The following is an 11826-nucleotide window of genomic DNA, read 5'->3' as shown; positions in this document are numbered from 1 at the left end:
GGAGGAAAAAACGACAGGGAGAAGAGAAAGGAGGGGAAGAATGGAGGAGAGGCTTAAGAGGCGAGATGAGGGGAGGGCTGTGGGGTTGGGTTGGGCAGGGCATGAGCCTGGCAACCCAGAAGAATTATTCATTAATGGGTGGGAGGGGGGGGGGGGGGGGGGGGGTCCATGGGGAGCGACAGAGACGGGCAGAACAACAGACAGACAGACAGACAGACAGACAGACAGACAGACAGACAGACAGACAGACAGACAGACAGACAGACAGACAGACAGACAGACAGACAGACCAAGACTATAATGTATATGTTGTTGAATGATGGAGTCATATGTCAAAAGTGTTTTGAGCTTGAAGTGAAGTGTTTAGACTGTTGGGTTTATCAACCTACAGACAGACAGCAAAATCAGAAAGTGATCGAGAAAGAATAAATGGAGTTTCTGGCCTTTGAGGCTCCCGGTTTGGGTATACAAGTCAAGAGAACACCCGCGCCCCTCCCTACACCCTACGCACACATGCGCGCATGCACAAACACACACACACACACACACACACACACGCACGCACGCACGCGCGCGCGCGGTTCTTTGTCCATGCAGGCTTGGATGGCTCACGCGTGCTGGGGTGGAGGGTCTCGCCCTAAGCGCTCCCTCTCAGAAACATCTCATCCCTCTGTCGGGGCCTTTAGTACCAAGGCAACCGAAAAGCCTTGGCAGGCACACAAACAGCCCTCCTATGACTCAGGGACACAATGCCGTGATTTAGATCATGTTTGACTGTGCATTTAGATTTCTAAAAAAGGTCCCGGCATGTTCACCTAAGCTCGCTCGCCGACTGACGCGGCACGTATAGCCGCAACATCATATAACAATTACGTAATTACAAGGTCGCCCCAATGCCACAGGTTTTCCAGTGTTTTCCGTGAGAAGTACAACAAGCTAAAGCGAGCGGGAGACGGAGAGACGCACGCACAATGCGAATATGTGGAAGATTACGGAGGGGAGAGAGCAAAGTGAGGGGGCACACACCCCACAGCCGCCGTGATGAGAAGCCCTCACGAGGTTGTGATTGTTTCAGTGCCATCTTGACGAGGGAAATGTCACAGAGAATGTGAGAGATGACCTCTGCGTTCATCGCCCATTAATGACCTGCAGCTCCCTGCTTCATTTTCCTTCTCATCGGAAACATTACCAAAAGAAAGAAAGACAGAAAGTTTAAAAAAAAAGAAAAAGGGAGAAGAAAAAAATAATAATACTGGCATGCAGTATTTCCCTCCATCTCCAGCAGTCATTTCCCCCTCGCATTGTATTTATGTATTGAAAAAAAAAAAGGAAAAAGAAAAAAAAAAGGTAATAGATCAAGCACATTCCATTATTCTCTTATAAGATCATTAGCAAATATAATTAGATATGAAAGAAAGTAATTTGGAGAGAAGAGAGGGAGAAAAGCGCTATCAGGCAGAGAAGACAGATTGTGGCATCAGAGTGTTTGGGCTTAAATTGCTCAACGGAGGTATTATCTAGCCGGGCAATCTTTTAGCCTCAGAACTAGTTTTGGAGTGAGAGAGAGAGTGAGAGTGAGAGTGAGAGAGAGAGAGAGAGAGAGAGAGAGAGAGAGAGAGGCACTGACTCTTCCCTCTCTCTCCCCAGAGCCCCAGTCAGTCAGTCATGTCTTTCTTGCATTACTTTTCATTTGTGTCTCTGCATGCTTCCTGCCGTGGTGGAGGAGGAGGGGTTGACAGAGCCCTCCAGAACAGAGCTTCAGAGTTCATAAAAATAACAACAAGTTGACGCGCTAAGTAAATAATGTATTATCCCACAACAATAAAATAGCAGACAACCTCTTTCTTTATACACCCTCCGCCTCGCACGGCATCGGCGCCGTTATTTTCACAACTTAAAAAAGAAAAGAAATTAGAACATAACACCGGATTGTGTTCCGCCTTGATGTTGCATTGTGAGGAACCTGTTCGCGGTGCATTTCTTCCAGTGTCCCATCTCTCTCTCTCTCGCTCTCTCTTTCCCCTCTACCCAACACTTTGTTGCATCTTTACACCCCACTCTATTTGTCTAATGGGGACCTGAGTGAAAAACAGTGCCAAAGCAAAAACAATCCTGCTGTGTTTCGCCACAAATTTGCTTTTTTGTTGTTTTTCCTTCGTCTTATCTTCTTAGTATAGTGCTTTGAGGGATCGTACGGGGGTGGGGGGGTTGTGTCAGGGTGGATGTGGATTTTTCTAGTCTTTTGTGCGAATCACAGGGAATGGTAACTATAAACATCCTGTATTCATTAAAACCATCTAAAAATACGATGTGGGGGGGGGGGGGGGGATGCGCTCACTTCCTTCGCTGCCGCTGCTCCTCAGCAAGTATACAAGCGGAGCCGTGTTATGCCTGGTGCCGTTCATATTTACATATTTATAAATACTGGGCTGTACAATGAGGCAGAGCTGTGCCAAGAACAACACTCTCTGCTAGTGCAGCCCGGATGCCTGGGAACGAGGGGAACAAAGCAGTCCCAGCCACCTCCAGTGGCACCGCCAGGTTACGCACAGCTCCACTGTGTGCCCTGTTTATGGTGGATATAATGCTCTTAAGAGCTGTTAAACTATGGCGAAAAATGATCGTCGACTACCTTTTTTCACTGACGAAAACTAAGCTATACTAAAAACTAGTCTACATCTAATATTGACAATTCCGTCAACCAATAAAAACTAGACTAAAATGTTAGGGAGGGACTATAGAACTAAAAGACATCATCAGACATCATCACTAAAAGTCATTTCATGCTTGGTTGTAGAGCATGAAATGACAAATAGCAGATCTACAAGATTGCAATTTGCAACTGTCACTTTAGTCGACTAATTTCTTATATGTACAGTCAACTAAAACTAAACTAAAAGTCAAACTTTTCAGATGACTAAAATATGACTAAAGCTAAATGGAATTTTACTCTAAAGACTGACTAAACTAAATGAACATTTAAGGTGGTTGCACACTGGACACGTTTTTCGGAAAACCGATGGAGAAACGCAGCTAAAAATCCGAAAGACGTGCTCGGTGTGTGGGGACCTTACAACACTGCTGTTACATCTATATGCACTGTAAGCTACACTGGAAAAGGCAACCCCTTAACATTTTGTACCCTGCAGGGTTAAGGTCTTTTACAGACCGGGGACCTATAAACAATACGAAAATGTACTATTGGCCATTTTAAAAAAATCATTCCAAAGAAAAACGGCATCACTTTATCAGTGCATTCTTTGTGTGATGTATTCATGAGACAAACAACTGTTCTAATTATTGGACGAATTAATCACGCAAATAAAACCTAAACAAAACAACTAAACAAAACAACCAAAAACAAATGGATAAATAATCACTAAAGCATTTTTCTATTTTTCAGGAAAGGGGGGAGCAGAGAGGAAGAGAAAGGAGGAAAAACACAATAAATATATATTATGTAACACCCGGGAATCAAACCTGCGCAGGTCTCCCAAGTGGAAAGCCAACATCTTAATCTTAACCACTAAGCTAAAGGGATATCCTTATAACTTGGGGGAGATATTAGACTTTTAGGCCATCAGGCTGAGGTTGTGAGCCAGACTGCTATGTATATTTACGTTTGTATTCATAAAGAGTTGCAGGTATGTCTATGAGCTTAGACACAAGGTTCAGCTTATAGACACAAGGTGCAGGTAATAATACCTTAGTATAGTATACTACGTATACACCAGGGGCTGTATCTTCTGCCACCCCTAACCCGGCTTATCCCGACAATTATTTGCCATTTATTACTATTTTGAAAAACCTTTTTTTAATTGTTCATATAGCCGATCTACAAGCTCACAACGTGTTGATGTAGATCGGCTAGTTGAATATATATATCCTTTTTCTTCCTAATTTGTAAAAAAAAAAAAAAAAAAAAAAAAAGGCAAAGAAGTTTAGGGATAAGGCGTAAGGCACTGACAAAATATGTCCCTATGTATAGTATGGCTACAGTAGAAGCGTGCCCAGACCGTGGTGATAACATGTTCCAAACTCACCAGTGAGTTTCCAGGACTGACAAATGTGCTCTGCAGTTACTTTTGATATGCAGTCATGTGGGGGATGGAACAGAGCGAGTCGAGTCTCTAAAATGGAAGGGGGAGGAGGGGGGGGGGGGGGGGGGGGGGGGATAGACTCTGTTTGGAACTCGATGATATGAAGACGTGCTGTGTGTGAATGGTCTCCAGTGTCGTGTTTTAAAGGCAGCTTACTAAGAAAGTACAGCGCTGTATATGGCAGATCATTCACTGAGAGTGTGGCGCTTGAGGTTTATTAAAGAAAGTACAGCGCTGTATATGGCAGATCATTCACTGAGAGTGTGGCGCTTGAGGTTTTCACATGCAGAGACTGCTGTTTATGTGAGGTGAGACCTGGGAGAGAGACAAGCGCACACGCACGCACACACACACGTCGCACACGCACGCACGCACACACACACACACACACACACACACACACACACACACACACACACACACACACACACACACACACACACACACACACACACACACACACACACACAAGCAGGTCCCAAGGCAGTCTCCAACACATGCTCGGAGTGCGGTGATAGGCCATTGTTCCATCCTCTTTCCCATTTATCCATTCTGTTAAGCATGACACACGTATTAACACTGGATGGATCCTGGAGCTGTGTGTCCTCATACCATATGGTTTCCTTTCCAAGGCCCTTCTCCCCCAATACATGCCCTGTTTCAAACCGCTGTTCCCCTCATGTACCAGTAGAGGGCGCCCTTATACACCTTTTCCACGAGGGTTGCTATGTTGACAGGCACATAATTTGTAGTGCTTTCTGCTTTTGTACACAATCGGCTCAGATATGTGATACATGCATTGCTGCCCTACATAGTGAGACAATGCAGTGCACTGTTTGTGCCAAGCTAGATTTTGATCAAAAGCCTAATGTCATCATATTTCTAATAGGTTTCCATCGTGCACGGTGGCATGAATGGTTTAATCTGTGAAGAAGAGAGAGAGAGAGAGAGAGAGAGAGAGAGAGAGAGAGGAAAAAACCAGACAGATAAGCATTGCGTTGGAGTGATAAACAAAATGCCAGGCAGGTTCTGGGTGTCTGTGAGGTGCATCTGCTGCCTGCCCGGATGGGAAATTAAAAACTGCGAGGGGAAGTTATGCGAAATCTATAAAGTTGGCTGGGAAATCTCTCCCCCTTCGCAGCGGCAGTTGTTTGGGGAGAAGGAGCGGCAGCGCTTAAATAATAACATTCCAGGTGGCTTAGTTAATGAACAGTGAAAATCAAATATGGGCCCTAATCTGGAGCTCGTTACAGGAAGTTTCCTTACAGGGAAGTCAAAGGGAGGAAGTGCCCTTGGGAGAGACCAGACTCTTTCTTTTTTGAGCAGCAAACTGCGTTTTAATTCATCATAGACAGGATGAGTCCTGGATGAAAAAATAATTGTTTTTTTTAAGATAATGGAAGGGGCTTTAACAACAGCTGTTTCTGGTTAACTGACGTGATGCTCTGTTGATTTTGTACTGATCCTTTTTTCTTTAGTGTATATATACGCACACGCACACACACACACACACACACACGCACACGCACACACACACACACACACACACACACACACACACACACACACACACACACACACACACACACACACACACACACACACACACACACAGCCCTATATATCTTTTGCCGTTTATCAGGGGCTGGTATAAATGCACAAATGTCTATAATAAGCTATATTTACTGACAGGATTTTATTTCCTGTGCTAGTTTGCCATCTAGTGGTGGCAGTCGGTGACGACAGCCAACTCGTCAGACCTATTCACCATGCATTGTCAATAGGATACCCTTGTACTAAAACCTTATTCTACTCGTATTCTAACTTGATTCTATAATAATATATTTTGTGTCATATTTTTTTATTATTTATTATTATAATAAGATGTTGGACATTGTTAGCAGTCAGGTGGAGCATGTCACACCAACATTTCATTGCATATATACTCGTCAAATAAATCACCTTGAATCTTGAATTGTAGAATTCAACTAAACCGGCAACGAGCCCAGCTCTGCAGCCATTCACGTTTAAAAGGTTTCCTCTCAACGGTGGCCATATTAATGACGAGTTGCGCAGTTTAGTGTATTTAAGTGCTTATTATAATCAGACCTTATCTGATGAGGTTCCGGTTGTTAGTCACATCAGATATCCTATTTCTTATGGCATTAGGGTAAGGAAATAGCTTCCATAATTTCCCCCCTTTAGAATCATCACTGGGGCCATCTTTAGCGAGTAAGACGTGTACAATTTAAAGCTGGAGCCATGCAGCCAGCGCTGATTGCAGAGTGATGGTGGCTTGGTGTGCGTCGAGCAGAGAGAGCGTGCACGTGAGCCGAAGTCATTACTCGCTTGCAAATCTAAGAGATGTGTTATCATGTTATTAGGTCTTTATATTCTCCCTCCGATACCACGACACTTCTTTTCATTTCGGTATCGCTTCCATCTCTGCGAGAGAGCGGCTCAAATAAACCCTTGTTTTAATTTGGTTTTGTCAGTTTCATAACGCCACTTTAAAAGAACATGACATGCAAATGTGTTCGGTGGCATTTTATTGCTAAATAATTTTCTCAGAAGTTGCTGAGGGAAATGAAAGCGTAGGACGGGGCGAACACAACTTGTATTATTTAGCAGTCGCTGCTGTGGGACCTAATTACAGATAAGCATTCCTTACTGTCTCACCGATTCACCAAACTTTAAAAAATATATTAGAATTGCTCACTTCAGTTCTCATCCGCAGTGTTATCACACGCTTATCGAGCCAAGCGAACTTGCTCGGAATCAAGTATGAAACTTCTCGGGTTGTCATATCCATAATGTGTTAGTGCTTCAGAAATGCTTATTGCAGTATACAACCTAATCACAATCTAATCTAAGTTTCTGTGTACGGGCCATTTGGAAGGAATAATAAGCAGATGTATACAGTGTAACAGCTATATGTAGCAATTCCCCTGTGCATATTTCAATTCTCAAAACTCATTAATGAGGAGTCGAAATTTCACACAATTGCACTGTGTATTGTAATTAATGTGTGTAAGACCTGGACTTCATGGTAGCCCATCCAAAACAACTGATATACAGTGTTAAGTGACAATGTAGGATTCACATAGATGAAAACAACTATCTAATAGAACAACAATGAACAGTAATTCCAAGCTGACAGCTCATATCAATCTTATCAGAGCTGAATCTTCTCAAACCGTCTTCTACTGTAAATCACACATACTGTATACGCCACTGACAGGACAACAGCAAAAAATGCTTTGCCCACATTGTTCCGTTACTTTGTTTGTATGATTGTGTGTCTACAGTATGTCAGTGGTTCTCAAAGTGGGTGCTCTGGCATCCTAGGGTGCTGTGACACAAGTCCAGGGGTGCCGCGGAATGTTTATATTTGGAATTTATGAATACCACGTTCAGTTTAACCACATAAACCCTCTATACTTATTAAGACGGAACACCAACACCTCCTCGCCAGTCGCCAACAATAGCCGATTGTAGATCTGCGGTTTTCGGCAAATGTTCCCCCAGAATAGGGATGCTGGGTTTCAAGTGGTCACTTGAACCCCAGTTATTTTAAATCTGTTGTAATGGAAACTACTATTATTTTCCTCGTGACGCATGCATCTTAGATTAAATTAGTTAAAAGATTTACATATTTAACCACCGTAATATGACATAAATGTAAAGTTCTATGAAGTAACAATGAAATTCACAGGTGTCTTGAATGAAAACGTTATTTACAGGTTTGACCTGAGACAAAAACAACGTTTGAGAACCACTGATCTGTGTGTGTGTGTGTGTGTGTGTGTGTGTGTGTGTGTGTGTGTGTGTGTGTGTGTGTGTGTGTGTGTGTGTGTGTGTGTGTGTGTGTGTGTGTGTGTGTGTGTGTGTGTGTGTGTGTGATGGAGGGCGGTAGGTGGTCGCTGTGTTGTTGAGGTCTGCGGTGCTAATCTGCCTCTTGTTCTCTCATTGGCCGTAGTGCATCTGTGGGTAGGAGAGGAGGACCACCAGACTGCGAGCCACGACCCCACGCTGACCCTCGACCCCAACCACCCTAACAACGACCTTAACCACCCTAACAACCGCACGCTAGGTGACCCCGAGGGTTTGGACACCCGCACTCTTAACAGAGACTAACGGCCCGACTCCCCCGCGCCGCGCCACGTGGAGCAAGGCAGGATGATCAGCATGGAGGTGATGAGGATGATGAGGAGGAGGAGGAGGAGGAGGAGGAGGATGACGACGATGGTCATGAAGCATAAACAATGAAGGAACACACTATATCAAAGACTTTATTTAAGATGAAAAAGAGTATAACTACCGTCACATTTAAGGAGAAGTCAAATGAACTACAGTATGTGTGAAGCAAACCTTCGGGGGACTATTCTCCTGGGACGCCAGGTTTGTGAGACAGACTCGGTAAACGCAGTGACAGAGGTTGGAGGACACTCAAACCAAGTGGCGGCCACTTCTCTCTGTTTCTTTTTGCTCTCTTGTGGTCTGAATGCCCCCTCCCCCATTGTCTCTTCTCTGATCTGATGATTTTTATTGAAACTACCTGTCCGTTAGTAATCATCGTAACTGCCCCCCCTCCCACCCCCCCACCATCTCTGATACATTCCTTGACTCGCAAACAATGTTTGCTCCCACTAGGACTGAATGCACTCTGGTTCTAGCGATCACACGCATCCCCACACGCCAGACTCTGCTTGCCTGTTCAGTACTACACTAGTACTACACTATGGTTATACTTGGAGTTGTAATTCCAATACAGAATTCCGATTCTGAACACGATAAAAAAAAGTTGACTGTTCTCCACTCGACCAGATAGAGCCACTGTTCTGTCACACATGGCCGTGCGACACATTCGATACGGTTAAAGACGTGACGTTAAAAAAAATGCTATTACTTCAGATGACAATCTATTACAGAGCTTTGACTTGGAGAAACAAGCATGGTGTTAATGTTTATAGCTACAGCTTACTAGAGATCAGTTATGGTGGTGGGTGTGGTTTTGATGATGATAATGATGATGATGATGATGATGATGATGATGATAACTGTTATGTTGATGATCGGGGTGGCGAACAGAATATTCAAAACTGCCCTAAATTCGACCTACCTGAACAACCGCGCCATGGCACGACTGAAGTGTTGGCCCCTAACCCTTCCTATGTGGCCGTTGTTGTTTCATTCCCTGTTCTATATCATTCAATACGGCGCCTATAGACGCTCAATGTACATAGAGAGATATACAGTAGATTAAAAAAGGTGAAAATGAAGTTTTAAAACATGTTATTGAAGAACAAAAAAAACAACAATGAAGACAAAAGTGCGAAGAAGTTACAGTAGTTCACACGGCCATGCCCGGTATAGGTAGACATTCTTCTAGAGCTCGACAGAGGACGTTAAAAAAAACCCTAAATATATCAAAAACAAAAAAGGGGAGCAATTTCTTTCTTTATCACCCCGTTCTCTTCATCTCTCCTGTCGAACTCAAGCACTCTAGTGTTGCGGATGTTTGTAAAAAAAAAAATACCACCGATCATTGTTGCACAGTGTTACTGACTACTGAAAATGGTTTGATGTATTTACTTTAAGACAACAAAATGAACAAAAAATGGAAAAAAAAAAAAACAAAAAAAACTGGAAAAAAATACATTGTGTATAGGCTTAGATACAGTCATCTGTTATTGCTTCTACAAAGCTATGTAGCTGTGCTAGACGGTAGGGTTGTTTTTATTTTATTTTTTATTTTATTTTTTACATGTACTGTACTTAATTGCCTTCTCCATGTACTGATAAAAAAGAAGAAAAAAGATCGACAATCGTCTCATGTGCTGCAAACATATTTGCCCTCATATACTATACAGAATCCATTACGCATAGAAGGACTATTTCTCTCTCCTTTTCGTTCGTTTCCGAGAAGTATTTTGCACTGTGATATAGTATTATAAACCCAACCTATACAGTACAAAACTAGCTAAACTAACTAAACTGAAGGTGTGTGTTTGTGTGTCCCTTGACCTTGTGAAATGTTTCTATGTCCTTTTTGTGAACCCAGAGAAAATTCTAATGCGGTATGTACAGTGCAAATATAATACCTTTTCCCCCTTTTTTTTGGAACTCGAAAAAAACTGTACGACGTGACTTTGACAAACTGTTACCCCAGATTTGTTTTGTAGCGCCATCCCCAAGGCTAGTAGACGACCCATCCTGTTTTGACTTGCAGTTGTAGGTAGGCCCACTATCGGCTCGGGCCGGGTGATTTCCATGGCTCAAATCCAGATTGAGGATGAGATTTCAACGCAGAAATACACGTACAGTACAGCCACAATTTATTTTGACCTTTTCCTTTGCTTTTTTTTAATCTAGACTATATAGTTAACCATTCATCCGATTCCAAAATGATACAAAGAGAGGATATAAAAAAATAAAAAATAAAATAAAAAACGAAGAAGAATAAGAGTGTGAGATATTAAAAGTAAGTTAGTGAGGTTGAGGGGGGAAAGATAAACAGGGTGTTTGAAGGGAGGAATTTGGGGGAACGGGGTCTGAGAAAATCAATCACAAGTGCCCTCTTGGGTGCGTTGACCAATCGGACGGCTAGGTTTCTGCTTCTGGCCTCTGACCCTGAGTTCCAATGGGTGTAAAGATGCGAGACTGGTAGTTGGCATCCCATCCACCGGGAGGCTTGGTCTTTCTCCCATCCAGCTATAATGAGCATTCCACTCCACGTATTATGTACCAAACCTGTCTTGTGAGCTGAACATTCTTTTTTTTTTGTTCCATTTTTGTTTTGCTGTATCCTCATGGCAGATGCTTCGTTTTGTAACTACTGAACTGTACTTATAATAAAAATAAAATGTATTCAAACTAAAAAAAAAAAAAAAGAAGTGCATTGTCATGGAACTACGTACAGACTCTTTTCTTTTGTCGTCTGACAGAATGGGAATCAGAAAGGGGGAACTGTACGTGTGTAAATTGTTTTCAGAATAGACAGTCACTTACAACGTAAGTCATTATCTCTGAGTCAGTCTGATGCCATAGCTTCATGCACTGTGATCATGATGTCGAATGCACTCAGCTAAATTACTTTTGGGTGCCGGCAAAGTAGCTGAGTAAAGTAACAGTTCCACAAATGGGGTTGATAATAAAACACTTGAGCAAACTCTGCACGCACACGTAAACAGTAAACACACGCACGCACGCACGCACGCTTGCTAGACCTAGGAAAAAGTCTATGCTCCAAGCTGGGATGTGTCTCAGGTCCCCAGCTTCTCTCTAAAATGCATTTTAATAAAGCAATGTACCGGAGAGAGTAACTTCTTCTACGACGGCAATTCCGGATTGTGCCTGCACCGATTTACTTGGATGCATTTTATTTCATGACAAAAATAGTGCATTTTAGAGTATCAGTGTGTGTCCCAGTCCCCCAGTATCAGTTTCCCCCCAGGCAGGCCCGTCTAGAGTTTGAATGAACAGGTAAAGGGATTTAAGGGATCTCCATGAGGGATCTACCAGTTTTAATGAAACTGGTACACTTCTGAATCACCCCTCTCTTATAAATGTAGAATTTCAAAAGTTCTGAAGTCACGCATTGTGATATCACGTCTAGTCACGTCTCCAATACACACTATATATGGCCATGAACACTGGCCATTTCCAGGAAACCTTGTACATACTGTACCTGTTTTGTTTCATTGTGCATTTCTTGGTCAAAGTT

General features: G+C 42.9%; 1 protein-coding gene across 1 annotated transcript in view; it reads left to right on the top strand.

Annotated features, from left to right (window-relative positions):
• The window catches only part of znf536 (zinc finger protein 536), a gene marked incomplete at its 5' end in the record, with an annotated part of 62330 nt that extends 51373 nt beyond the window's left edge, over positions 1–10957 (top strand). Inside the window, one exon of the mRNA XM_083791270.1 lies at positions 8080–10957. Coding sequence (XP_083647396.1) covers positions 8080–8237 — 158 coding nt within the window. The 3' untranslated portion in view covers positions 8238–10957. The remainder of the gene's footprint in view (positions 1–8079) is intronic.
• Between the last annotated feature and the right edge of the window lie 869 nt (positions 10958–11826).

Source organism: Protomyctophum parallelum (genome assembly GCF_964188405.1).
Source record: "Protomyctophum parallelum genome assembly, chromosome: 2".
In the NCBI taxonomy this organism is placed as follows: domain Eukaryota; kingdom Metazoa; phylum Chordata; class Actinopteri; order Myctophiformes; family Myctophidae; genus Protomyctophum; species Protomyctophum parallelum.
The sequence above is the reverse complement of the archived record's forward strand: the minus strand, read 5'-3'. Positions and strand labels throughout refer to the sequence as shown.